This window comes from Jaculus jaculus, chromosome 5 (assembly GCF_020740685.1).
Source record: "Jaculus jaculus isolate mJacJac1 chromosome 5, mJacJac1.mat.Y.cur, whole genome shotgun sequence".
In the NCBI taxonomy this organism is placed as follows: Eukaryota; Metazoa; Chordata; class Mammalia; order Rodentia; family Dipodidae; genus Jaculus; species Jaculus jaculus.
This window is the reverse complement of record NC_059106.1, coordinates 157,835,983-157,850,036: the sequence shown is the minus strand read 5'-3', so window position 1 is coordinate 157,850,036 and position 14,054 is coordinate 157,835,983. Positions and strand designations below refer to the sequence as shown.

Sequence of the window (14,054 nt, the reverse complement as noted above, 5' to 3'; positions counted from 1 at the left end):
CTCCTGGCTCACAACTCCACTTTCTATTTCGAAGCACTTAAATCCCCTGGGTATTCATAAAAGGGAAGTCATATAAGTTTTTTTGTTGTTGTTGTTTTGAGGTAGGGTCTCACTCTAGTCCAGGCTGACCTGGAGTTCACTGTGTAGTCTCAGCCTGGCCTCAAACTCACAGCAATTCTCCTACCTCTGCTGGATTAAAGGTGTGCACCATCATGCCAGGCCAATTTTTATTTTTTTATTTTATTTATTTATTTAAGAGAGAGAAAGAGAGAGGCGGAGAGAAGAGAGAAATAGGCACTCCAAGACCTCCAGCCACTGCAAATGAACTCCAGACATATGAGCCACCTTGTGCATCTGGTTTATGTGGGTACTGGGGAATCGAACCTGGGTCCTTAGGCTTTGCAGGCAGGTGTCTTAACCACTAAGCCATCTCTCCAGCTCAGCATTTATTTATTTTGGGGAGGGGTTGAGGTAGGATTTCCCTTTAGCCCAGGCTGACCTGGAATTGACAATGTAGTCTCAGGGTAGCCTCAAACTCATGACGATCCTCCCATCTCTACCTCCAAGTGCTGGGATTAACGGTGTGCACCACCATGCCCAGCTTCAGCATTTATTTTTGTAATCAGTTTATTTCACTAACAATATTCATCCATGGTTCAGCATTTGTCAGAATTTCCTTTCTCTAAGTGTTAATACTTTATATACATCTAGCTTTACATGAGTACTGGGGAATCAAAATCAGACCATCAGGCTTTGCAGTCAAGTGATTTAACTGCTCAGCTATCTCTGTAGCCCCCCCCCCCCATTTATTTTTTCGTTGAGACAGAATCTCTCACTAAACCTAGAGTTTACAACAGATTTGGCTAGACTAGCTAGCCAATGAGCCCTAGGGATCCACCTGTCTCCATCTCCTTCTGCTGTGATTATTTCACGTGGGTACTAGGGATCTAAACTCAAATCCTCATACTCTGTAGCAAGAGCTTTACCTACTAAGCCATGTCCCCAGCTCAGAGGCACGGTTTTTAACTCTTTTGCATATCTATAGACTCGGAAGTAGCATTGCTGGATCACACAGTATGTTTTGGGTAGTTTAGAATTTCTTGTCTCCACCCAGGGCCAGAGGTGAAAGTCAATTTAGCTTTCCCTGAAAACAGCCCTGATAGGGCTGGGGAGATGGTTCAGCTGTTAAACAAAAACACTTGCTAGTAAAAGCTACTAGCCCAGGGTTCAGTTCCCCAGGACCCACAAAAGTCAGATGCACAAAGTGGCACATGCATCTGGAGTTTGTTTGCAGTGGCAAAAACCCTGGCACGCTCATACATACACACACTCTTTCTTTTATTAAAGAATACATTTAAGATTTTTATTTTTATTTATTTCAGAAAGAAACAGGGAGCGAGAGAAAGAGAAAGACAGAGAGAGAGAGAGAGATGGAGAATGGGTGCACCCAGGCCTCTAGCTACTGCAAACGAACTCCAGATGCATGCGCCACCATGTGCATCTGGTTTATGTGGATTCTGGGGAATCAAACCTGGGTCTTTCTTTAGGCTTTGCAGGCATGCACCTTAACCACTAAGCACACATACACACACAGCAAACAAGTAACTAAAGTCTGAGGAATCCATACAATCCATACAATGGAATATTGTTCTGTGTAAATGCAGTTTCTTTTTTTTGGGGGGGTGGGGGTTGTGGAAAAGTCTCACTCTAGCCTAGCCTGGAATTCACTACATAGTCTGAGGCTGGCCTGGAACTCACGGCGATACACTTTACTTCTGCCACCCAAACGCTGGGATTAAAAGTATGTACCACCATGCCTGGAATAAGTGCATATCTTAAAATATTTTTATTACTTATTTATTAGAGAGAGAATGGATGCGCTAGGGCCTCCAGCCACTGCAAATGAACCCCAGACACATGTACCATGTGCATCTGGTTTATGTGGATTCTGGGGAATCAAACCTGGGTCTTTAGGCTTTGCAGGCATGCACCTTAACCACTAAGCAATCTCTCTAGCCCTCTTTCACTCTTTCTTGAAAATAAATAAAAATATCCAAATAAAGCCCGGCATGGTGGCACACACCTTTAATCCCAGCACTCGGGAGGCAGAGTTAGAGTATCATGGTGAGTTCAAGGCCACCCTGAGACTACATAGTAAATTCCAGGTCAGCCTGAGCCAGAGCAAGACCCTACCTCAAAAACAAAACAAAACAAAAAAGAAATCAAAATAAATTTCTTAGCCGGGGGTGGTGGTGCATACCTTTAATCCCAACACTCAAGAAGCAGAGGTAGGAGGATTACCGTGAGTTCAAGGCCACTCTGAGACTACATAGTGAGTTCCAGGTCAGCCTGAGCTACAGTGAAACCCTACCTTGGAAAAAATAATTGCATTTTGGGCTGGAGAAATGGCTTAGTGGTTAAGGCACTTGCTGTGAAGCTTAAAGACCCAAGTTCAATTCCCCAGAACCCACATAAACCAGATGCACATGGTGGCACATGTGTCTGGAGTTCATTTGCAGTGACTGGAGGCCCTAGCGCATCCGTTCTCTCTCTAATAAATAATAAAAATATTTTAAGATATGCATTTATTCCAGGCATGGTGGTGCATACTTTTAATCCCAGCGCTTGGGTGGCAGAAGTAAAGTGTATTGCCGTGAGTTCCAGGCCAGCCTCAGACTATGTAGTGAATTCCAGGCTAGGCTAGAGTGAGGCTTTTCCACAACCCCCACCCTCCCAAAAAAGAAACTCTGCATTGACACAGAACAATATTCCATTGTATGGATTCCTCAGACTTTAGTTACTTGTTTGCTGCGTGTGTATGTGTGTTTATATTGCAACAGTGTAGGTAACAGCCCACTCTTCAAAGTAAAAGCGGGGAACGTCCTTGAGCCTGCCCTTCCAGTCTCTGCTTGGCTTGTGGTCAGAGAGGGTTACAGTTTGTTATCTCATGCTGCCCAGAAGATTCCCTAGATATGTTTTTCCATAAACTCAGCATCTGGAGTTGTTTGTTGTGGCAAGAGGCCCATTCTCTCTCCCCCTCTCTCAAATAAATAAATAAATAAATATTTGCCAGGGTGGTACTTGGGAGGCAGAGGTAGGAGGAGCACTGTGAGTTTGAGGCCAGTCTGGGAAAACAGGGTGAGTTCCAGATCAGCCTGGGCTAACCTGAAAACCTATCTTGAAAAGACCAAAACAAAAATGGACTTATGCGTTCATTGTCTGTGCTGTTTGGTAGCAAGAGACACATGATCAAATTTCCTCCTATCGAGAGCTTCAGGTCTCTCTCTGGCAAGCCCTGAATCCAGAGAGCTTGAGGTGGGAGTTTTGAATAGAAGCACTTTTGCACGCCATCACAAAACTGTCATCGGGGTTGCATGGCTTAAAATCAATTCTCTCTCTATTAAGGCACTTTGGAACACTGTCCAGCAAATAGTGCTGACAAGGTTTTTGTGTTTTTTTTCCCCCCCCAGATCAGATCTACCTATGTAATCCAAGCTGGTCTTGAACTCCTAGGCTCAAGTAAGCCTTTTGCCTCAGTTTCCTAAGTACCTGGGATTACAGGTGGCACACAGCTTGTTATTTACTCTTTTATATTTTTGGACTTTTATTGCCACAAACTTTGACAACTGGGAAGCATCAAAGGAAAGAAGACAGCCGGGTGTGGTGGCGCACACCTTTAATTCCAGCACTGGGGAGGCAGAGATAGGAAGATCATCATGAGTTCAAGGCCACCCTGAGACTACGTAGTGAATTCCAGGTCACCCTGAGCTAATGTGAGATGCTACTTCGAAAACAACAACAAACAAACAACAACAAAAAAAAACAAGTACGTATAGAATCTATACCATCCCTGCTTTCAGACACCCATGAGCAGGGTCTGGGAATAAAGGAGTACAAGGACATATTTAAATTCAATCTCAATATTTTGGGGGTGGGTGGGTTTTGAGGTAGGGTCTCACTCTAGCCCAGGTTGACCTGGAATTCACTATGTGGTCTCAGGGTGGCCGCGAACTCGTGGTGATCCTCCTACCTCTGCCTCATAAGTGCTGGGATTAAAGGTGTACACCACCACACCTGGCTAATTTTTTTTGGGGGGGAGGGTTTCTGAGGTAAGGTCTAATAATATATTAATTAATTAATATTAATATATATTAATATTTATTTATGAGCGAGAGAGTGAGAATGGGAGCAACAGACCCTCCTGCCACTGCAAACAAACTCCAAGATGCCCCACTTTGTTTATTGGGCTTTACATGAGTACTGGAGAATTAACCAGGGCTAGCACTCTTCTTTTTTATTTATTTATTTGAGAGCGACAGACACAGAGAGAAAGACAGATAGAGGGAGAGAGAGAGAATGGGCGCGCCAGGGCTTCCAGCCTCTGCAAACGAACTCCAGACGCGTGCGCCCCCTTGTGCATCTGGCTAAAGTGGGACCTGGGGAACCGAGCCGCGAACCGGGGTCCTTAGGCTTCACAGGCAAGCGCTTAACCAGCCCAAAGTAAGCACTTTTAACAGCTGAGCCATCCCTCTAAGCCCTTCAACCAATTTTTTTTTTCAAGGCAGGATCTCCCTCTAGCCCAGGCTGACCTGGAATTCACTCTTTCACTCTACATTCTCAGGACGGCCTCAAACTCACAGCCACCCTTTTACCTTTGCCTCCCCAGTGCTAGAACTGAAGGCATGTGCTCCATGCCCATCCAGCCCTCCACTTCATTTTTTTTTTTTAATTCTTTTTATCCCTTGGCATTGTGGGTGTGCATGCAAACGCTTACACTGGCGACCAGCAAGCCCCCAGTGAGCCACCTGTCTCTGCCTTCCTCAGCCATGGAGTTACAGGTAGGCGCAGCCATGCCTGGTTTATGTAGGTGCTGGGGATTGAACTTGGGTACTCATGCAACAAGCGCTCTTACCCACTGAGCCATCTTTCCAGCACCTCCACTTTATTATTTTTATTATTTTTTCACACAGGGTCTTTCACTGAGCCTGGACAACTTTACTTGGTTACCTGACCAGCAAGCTTCAGACATCCTCCCGTTTCTGCCTCCCCAATCCTGCAATTATAGATGCGTGCTGCTGCAGTGGGTTTGTGGGATCCTTATTGTTCTTTTATTTATTTATATATTTTTTGGCTTTATGAGGTAGGGTCTCATTTTAGCTCAGGCTGACCTGGAATTCTCTATGCAATCTCAGGGTGGCCTCGAACTCACGCGATCCTCCTACCTCTGCCTCCTGAGTGCTGGGATTAAAGGCGTGCGCCACCACGCTCGGCTCTTATTGTTCTTTTAATATGGGTGCTAGAGATCTGAACTTAGGTCCTCATGCTTGCATGGCAAGTGCTTTACCAACTTGGCTATCTCCCCAGCTCCATTTACTTTAAAAAAAAAAAATCACATTTTCTCCACCACAAGTCACAGCAATGAGACCAAGTGACCATGGACATTTCTAAAAAAACTAGGAGTGAAAACAAAACTTTCCCATTTGATTTTCTCAAGCATTTTGTCACACTGATAGAGAACTAACATGGGCTAGGGATTTAGCTCAGTGGTAGAGTTTGTCTACGTAGCACAAGCCTCTAGGTTCACTCCCTAGCACTGAAAATAAATGACCAAAAAAATTTTTGGAAAGTTGACTAACAAAAATAGAATCATGTATTTTATATTGTTTCAGGAAAAGGACAATTAAATAGACAATTTTCTATTCCTTCTTCTCCATGTTCATACAATTGAAGATAGCTTTACATGTTTGGTTTACTTAGCATGTATAGATACATACAAAAATGCTAGTCAAAGTTCATAGAATAAAATCGTCAATTTAGATATGACAAAAAAAAAATCACATTTTCCACACACTCAGCTGCACATTGATTAGCTTTGGCGTGCCAAACCTGTGCCACCCAGGTGCTCTCTCCTGTTTGTAGGAAAATCCACTCACTAGGAAATTTGACATGTATTTCACAACATACTTGCACTTACGTCCTCGCGTGTATGATTACTGATAAACTGCACATTGTCATTACCAACTGCAGAAAATGATGAGATTGAGGTTCAAGCAGGGTGATTTTAATCATGACTTGGCTTTAAGATAGGTAACAATATTTTTAAAAACTGAACATATTTTTATTTCATTTTATTTATTTGAGGGAAAGAGAGAGAGAGAAAGAGAGAGAGAATGGGGACACCAGGGCATCTAGCCACTGCAAATGAGCTCTAGACATATGCACCACCTTATACATCTGGCTCATGTGGGTACTAGGGAATTGAACCCCAGTTCCATTGGCTTTTCCAGTGCTTTAACCACTAAGCCATCTCTCCAGCCCTAAATGTTTTTAATTTTTTTTTTTTAAAGTAGGGTTTCACTCAAGGCCTGGCTGACCTGGAATTCACTATGTAGTGTCAGGATGGCCTTGAACTCATGGTGATTCTCCTACCTCTGCCTCCCAAGTGCTGGGATTAAAGATGTGCGCCACCATGCTTGGCTCTAAATTTTTTTTTTAATTTATCTTTTATTTATTTACTTGATATATAAGCAGGGGAGGGAGAGAGAGAGAGAGAGAAAGAGAGAGAGAAAGAGGGAGGGAGAGAATGGGTGTGCCAGGGCCTCCAGCCACTGCAAACGAATTCCAGATACATGCATCCCCTTGTGCATCTGGCTTATGTGGGTCCTGGGGAACTGAACCTTGGTCCTTTGGCTTTGCAGGCAAGCTCCTTAACTGCTAAGCCATCTCTCCAGCCCCCCAATTTTTTCTATCTCCAAAAATTCTTTTTCCTAGTGGGAAGACATGTTAGTTCCTTGTAGACCATGTTTTTTTCTTTTTTTTATATACTTTAAAAAATTTTTTTATTAGCATTTACCATGATTATAAAAAAAATCCCATGTTAATTCCCTCCACCCCCCCCCACTTTCTCCTTTGAAATTCAATTCTCCATCATATTACCTCCTCATCACAAACATTGTACTTACATATATACAATATCAACCTATTAAGTACCCTCCTCTCTTCCTTTCTCTTCCCTTTATGTCTCCTTTTTAACTTACTGGCCTCTGCTACTAAGTATTTTCATTCTCACGCAGAACTGGCTCAAAATTTTTATTTGAGAGAGAGAAAGGAGAGAGAGAGAAAGAGAGAGAGAGAGAGAGAATGGACATGCCAGGGCCTTCAGCCACTGTATATGATCTCCAGGCACATTCATCTGGCTTATGGTGGGTCCTGGGGAATCACACCTGGGTCCTTTGGCTTTGCAGGCAAATGTGTTAACCACTAAGCCATCTCTCCAGCCTGAACATATTTTTAAAATATTTTTTTATTGACAACGTCCATAATTGTAAACAATATCCCACGGTAATTTCCTCCCTCCCCTCACTTTCCCCTTTGAAACTCCACTCTCCATCATATCTCTTCCCCCTCTCAATCAGTTTCTCTTTTATTTTGAGGTCATGTTCTTTTCTTCCTTGAACATACTTTTAAAAGGCTCGAGAATTAAGTTAAATGCTTGCCTGTGAAGCCTAAGGACCCCGGTTCGAGGCTCTATTCCCCAGGACCCATGTTAGCCAGATACACAAGTGGGTGTATGCGACTGGAATTCATTTGCAGTGGCTGGAGGCCCTGGCGCACCCATTTTCTCTCTCTCTCTCCCTCTCAAATAAATAAATCAAAATGAACAAAAAAGAATTAAAAAAAATTGAACCCATGTCGTTAAGCTTTGCAGGCAAGCCCCTTAACCTACTGAGCCATCTCTCCAGCCCTAAAATGTATTCTTCACAGACCACTAACTCCCTCCAATCCAAAGGCTAAGAATGCTATCTGACAGCATCTGAAATTTATAGCAGAATATTCCTGGCTTTGCTATAGCTCACCATTTTATGGTCCCAAGCAACCTAATGTGTAAATGCCTTGTTTTATGACATCTCACTTAACCACTTCCACGTGAAACATGTGATTCCAGGTACCTGAATCCTATTTCTCTGTCATGGTCACACATTTGGTTCAGAACATGCTACCTCTTATAGCCCTTTGAGATGACAGCCCTGTGTATTACGCAGACAGTTTACACCAAATAGTAAATGTTAAATACATGCTAACTATATTTTTTTAATAGAGATGGGAAACCAAAGCCCTCAACTCTCCATTACCTTCTTTTTCTAACTTTTTTTAAAAATTTTTTATTTGTTTATTTGAGTGTGACAGAGGAAGAGGCAGAAAGAGAGAATGGGCGCGCCAGGGCCTCCAGCCACTGCAAACGAACTCCAGACACGTGCGCCCCCTTGTGCATCTGGCTTACGTGGGTCCTGGGGAATATGAGCCTCCAACGGGGACCTTAGGCTTCACAGGCAAGCACTTAAGAGCTAAGCCATCTCTCCAACTTCCCCCCCCCCCCATTTACTTGAGAGAGAGAGAATGGGCACATCAGGGCTTCCAGCCACTGCAAACAAACTCCAGGTGCATGCACTCCCTTGTACATCTGGATTGCAGTGGGACCTGGGGAATCGAACTGGGGTCCTTTGGCTTTGCAGGGGAATGTCTTAACCGCTAAGCCATCTCTCAAGCCCCATATTTACTATTTATAGACACTTGAGAAAGATAGAACGGGCGTGCTAGAGCTTCCAGCCTCTGCAAACGAACTCCAGACGCCTATGCCACCTAGTGGGCATATGCGACCTTGTGCTTGCCTGACCTTTGTGGGTCTGGCTTAAGTGAGAACTGGAGAGTGGAACATGGGTTTTTAGTCTTCGTAGGCAAACGCTTAAACTGCCAAGCGACCTCTACAGCCCTAATAATAATAATAATAATAATAATAATAATATTATTATTATTATTATTATTATTATTATTATTTTAAATTCATTTTACAGAGGGGGAGAGAGAGAGTTTGGTGCACCAGAGATTCTAGTCACTGTAAACTAACTCCAGAAACATGTGCCACCTTGTGCATCTAGCTTACGTGGGTTCTGGGGAATCAAATCTGGGTCTTCAGGCTTCGTAGGCAAGTGCCTTCACTGCTAAGCTATCTTTCCAGCTATGTTTATTGATAATTTTACAGAGGGAAGCGTTTTGCCTAAGGGATACAGAAAGTGGTAGAAAGACCTTTCAACCCAAGTCGTGAGTCTCTGCCTTTTTCTTTAAAAGCAAACAAAAAACTACGCCCTGTACGGCGTTGGAAAGGATGTTAGGTTCCGTCAGCAGTTGAACTGAAGCCAGAAGACCTCGCTTTTAATTTTTTGTTGTTGTTTTCTCTAATCTGTCCCAGTCCTTAAAACCGCTCTGCCAGGCGTCAATCTTGAAGCGGAGACCAGCATTTTATGCTTGGGTCACTAAGAAGCCAGACGATCTGGGTGGGGCAAGATTATTCTATCTGCGCAGGTGTCCTCTTTGCAAACCCGGAAGAGGTTGTTCGAGTCCTTTTGGGTCAAATGTCCCAATCTTCCTCTGCCTAATACAAATTACCGTGGATCACATACACTGCCCCCCCCCACACACACACCCGGGGTCTCGAACCTGCTAACACAAGCGCCTTGGGCTCGGGGAGCACGCCGAGGGCGCCTGGCCCCCCGGACCCCCGCCCCCCCCCCCAGCATCATCAGCGCTGAGAATCCGGCGCTGCACCTGCCAGCGAACTACAACTCCCACAATCCCGCTCGGCCGACCCACCCACCCACCCCCGCCGTGGGAGGAGGTGCAGGAGGGGCTGGTCACCCCCAGAGAGTAGGACGGAGCCTTTAGGGGTGTCGTGCCTGTGTCCTCTTTGATAAAGTTCTGTACAGAAACGGTGCCAGTTTCCCCGGTGAGACAGATGAGCTGTGGCAGTCTCCGAACCCTCGGAGCAGCGAAGGTACGCGGCGCACGCATGCGCACGGGCGTGGCAGGGGCGCAGCAGCCGCCGAGCCCCTGGGCCGGCGTTAGTGAAGGTGGGTAGTGGGTGGGGCGAGCCCTTGCCGCGGGATGGACACTCCCCTATGACCTCCCCACCGAACATAAACATTAACCTGCCAGCCAGATTTACAATCCATCCACCCCTCTTTTTCATCAAATTGGGGCTCCCGTTCCGTTCACAACCACTTTCGGTATTCATTGTCGTCGTTGGTGTGTGACGTTCAGTGACCTTCTTTACTGGAGCATGTTTTGTTTTGTGGTTTTTGTTTTCGTCTGACTCTCTCGCCCAGGCTCTCCACGAGCACTCTCACTCAGCAGTCCTGGCTGGGCCTTGAACTGGCAGCAGTTTGCTTTCTTCAAGCCCCCCACTCCCACCCCAAGTTGCTGAGATTAAAGGCACGAGCCACCAGGCCTGGCGGGACCATGCATTTTTAATGTGGCAGTGAGCATTTTGGGAGGCCTCGCTCACTCATCTTGGGTTTTCCCAGCGCCTAGCAAATAGCTCATTCCTAATAAGGTATACACGTTAAAGTCCGTTGAACACTTGATTCTGTTTAATCTAGTCTCACTTGATTCTGTTTAGTATCACACTAGGTACATACTTTGCAATGTTCTGCTTCTTGTACAAGTTTCTTTTTTCTTCTTCTTCTTCTTTTTTCCGAGGTAGGGTCTCGCACTAGCCCTGGAATTCACTACGTAGTCTAGGAATTCAAGGCGATCCTTCTACCTCTGCCTCCCTAGTGCTGAGATTAAAGGCATGCCCCACCAGGCCAGGTGCAAGAAGTCTTTTTTTTTTTTTTTTTTGCCTGGCCATACACGTCTTTAATCCCAGCACTTGGGAGGCAGAAGTAGAAGGATCGCCTTGAATTTGAGGCCACCTTGAGACTACATAGTGAATTCTAGGTCAGTCTGGGCTAGAGTGAGACCCTACCTTGAAAAAAACAAAAACAAAACAAAAAAAACAAAAGTCTTCTTTTTTTTTTTTTAATGAGAAGACTCCTTGAAATAATGAAGACCACCACATACGAGTTGGAAAATGCTGCTCATGAAATTTATTTTTTTAATTATTTTATTAAAAAATTTTTTTGTTTACTTTTTATTTATTTGAGAGTGACAGAGAGAGAGAGAGAAAGAGGCAGAGTGACAGAGAGTGGGGCGCCAGGACCTCCAGCCACTGCAAACGAACTCCAGACGCATGTGCCCCCTTATGCATCTGGCTAACGTGGGTCCTGGGGAATCAAGCCTCCAACCGGAGTCCATAGGCTTCACAGGCAAGCGCTTAGTCGCTAAGCCATCTTTCCAGCCCTAACTATTTTATTTATTTATTTATTTGACAGAGAAATTGGGAGAGAGAGAGAGAGAATGGCTGCTCCAGGACTTCCAACCACTGCACATGAACTCCAGACACTTGTGCCCCCTTGTGCATCTGGCTAATGTGAGCCCTGGGGAATCGAACCTCAGTCTATGGCTTTGCAGGCAAATGCCTTAAACGCTAAGCCATGCCTCCAGCCCTGCTCATGAAATTTATAATTTGCTGCTGGTCCAGTTAAATTTGTACTGTGCTCCAATCCTAACTAGTTTGCCTATACCTTGTTATGCAACTTGGTTAATTTACTTAACTTGAACCTGTTTTCTTTCTTTGTTTTTTTGTTTTTCAAGGTAGGGTTTCACTCTAACCCAGGCTGACCTGGAATTCACTATGTAATCTCAAAGTGGCCTCGAACTCATGGCAGTTCTCCTACCTCTGTCTCCCAAGTGCTGGGATTAAAGGCTTGTGCCACAATGCCTGGTTGATGGACCTGTTTTCTCATTAAACTTTAAAAAAAAAATTGGATTAGGTGAGCTCCAGGAACCTTTCAGCTCTACAAGTCTATGGTCTTTGAGTAGTAGAATCCAGACTATGTCACAATAGGTTACCACTAAACTTTGACATCCATCCACAGAGCGTTGAGTAGAGGACCGTGACCAGGAATCAGTGGAAAATGGAGACTCCAGTGAACATCAGGAAATTACAACCATAAGAATTTTGACAGTAGCAGCAGAGAGAACTATCCTTTATTATACATGTAATCCATACCCTTTCCTTAGTTTATTGCTAAATAAATAATATTTTTTTCAGGTGTGGTGGTGCACACCTTTAATCCCAGCATTTAAGTGGGAGGGGTAAGATTGCCACAAGATCGAGGCCACCCTGAGACTATATAGTGAATTACAGGTCAGTTTGGTTTAAAGTGAGACCTTGTCTCAAAAAAAAAAAAAGAAAGAAAGAAAGAAAAAAGAAATTAAATGATGTGACTTTGTTCAACCAATATTTGTTGTCATTTTATAGATCATTGTTGGGAAGAACACTGGATACAACAATAAACACAATCTCTGGCATGATGGCTCAGATCCTAAGATCTCATCTCATCAATGCTTCACTGATCCCTAGTAGAGTGAAAACGCTTCCATATTGTGGTATCATTGGGAATAGGATGGTATCAACCCATAAGCCCAAAAGGAAGATGAAAGAATATTACAGGCTGCTGAATCTAGATGAAGGCTGCTCAGTGGACGAGGTCAGGGAATCCTTCTGTAAGCTCGCCAAACAATACCACCCAGACAGTGGCTCTAGTGAGGCTGACGCTGCAACATTCATAAGGATCGAAGAAGCTTATAGGAATGTGCTTTCCCACGTGACAGAACAAGCGAATGCCAGACAGTCAAAAAGTGACGAAACACAAGAAGAAGACAAACTCAAACATAATACACCCCAACACCGACATTATTTAAGTTTTGAAGGTGTTGGTTTTGGGACTCCAAGTCAGCGAGAGAAACAGTACAGGCAGTTCAGGGCCGACCGTGCCACTGAGCAGGTGATGGAGTACCGGAGACAGAAACTTCAAAGCCAGCATTTTGCTAACAGCATAACCGTGAAAGATGTAAGACACAGCAAGCAACAAAAGATAACTCAAGCCATAGAGCGCTTAGTGGAGGATCTCATTCAGGAATCAATGGCCAGAGGAGACTTTGACAATCTCAGCGGGAAAGGAAAACCTCTACAAAAGTTTTCTGGCTGCTCCTATATCGATCCCATGACTCACAACCTGAACAGAATATTGATAGATAATGGATACCAACCAGAGTGGATCCTCATGCAAAAGGAAATAAAGGACACTATCGAGCAACTCCGAGAAGAGCTTTTAACGTCGAGGAAGAAGCTAGGGAATCCAATGACACCCGTGGAGCAGAAACAGTGGGACCACGTGTGTGAGCGATTTCAAGAAAACATCAGAAAACTAAACAAGCGAGTTAGTGATTTTAATTTAATTGTTCCCATCCTAACCAGGCAAAAAGTCCATTTTGATGTGCAGAAAGAAATTACCAGAGCCCAGAAAACTTATGACGAGGCCTTCGTACAAACAAAAGAAGTCACAGATAAAAGCCCCACTGACGTTAACCGGGACGAAGAGGAAACACCTGGTATTAAGGCAGTCTTTTTCAACTGGTTGAATGTGTGGAAATCTATTAAAATATGACCAGCCCAATGCTCGCTATCCTGTGCTGGGCAAGCTAGTGTTCAGTTGCTTTGACATCAACCATAGAGCCCGAGATTTATTTCTGTGCCACAGGAATTTGAGAATTGCATCCCTTTATTCTTTTGACAAAACCAATCACATCCCAGCGACATGTGAGGTAAATTAAAGGACATTTCAATCAGCATTGCTCGAAGGATATCGTGAGAAAGAAAGAAAGAACTTTAGAGAAAAGAGTTTGTTTTGTTTTATTTTTTTTAAGTATTTTATTTAGAGAAAGAGGCAGATAGAAAGATCATGGGCATGCCTGGGCCTCTAGGCACTGCTAACAAACTCCAGATGCATGTACCACCTTGTGCATCTGGCTTATGTCAGTCCTGAGGAATCAAACCTGGGTCCTTAGGCTTCACAGGCAAGTGCCTTAGCCACTAAGCTATGTCTCCAGCCCTAGAGGAAACAGTTTAATCCATGTCAGTTGGTCGTTTCGGGGGAAGTGCTCTAGAACTGAGACAGATTCATGACTCATACAGGCTATTTCTGAGGTCTTTGTGTGCAGTTTTCAACTCTGATAACTTGAAAGTACTCACTGTTTGCCACTTTCAAACACATATTTGGGGCTGAGGCTCTTGCTTACAAAGCCTAATGACCTGGATTCAATTTCCCAGTGCC

The 14,054-nt window shown here is 44.2% G+C and overlaps 1 protein-coding gene across 3 annotated transcripts; it reads left to right on the top strand.

Annotated features, from left to right (window-relative positions):
- The first annotated feature begins 9,822 nt into the window (after nucleotides 1-9,822).
- Nucleotides 9,823-13,690, top strand: Dnajc28 (DnaJ heat shock protein family (Hsp40) member C28). 3 transcript variants are annotated; one of them, XM_012947939.2, is made up of 2 exons: nucleotides 9,823-9,829; nucleotides 12,200-13,690. In XM_012947939.2, the coding sequence occupies exon 2, from the start codon at nucleotides 12,249-12,251 to the stop codon at nucleotides 13,386-13,388; it is 1,140 nt and encodes a 379-aa protein (XP_012803393.2). In that variant the 5' UTR covers nucleotides 9,823-9,829; nucleotides 12,200-12,248; the 3' UTR covers nucleotides 13,389-13,690. The 3 variants fall into 3 exon arrangements, with proteins under 3 accessions (XP_012803393.2, XP_045006268.1, XP_045006269.1); XM_045150333.1 differs by lacking the exon at nucleotides 9,823-9,829 and adding an exon at nucleotides 9,871-9,905; XM_045150334.1 differs by lacking the exon at nucleotides 9,823-9,829 and adding an exon at nucleotides 10,277-10,387.
- The last annotated feature ends 364 nt before the right edge of the window (nucleotides 13,691-14,054 follow it).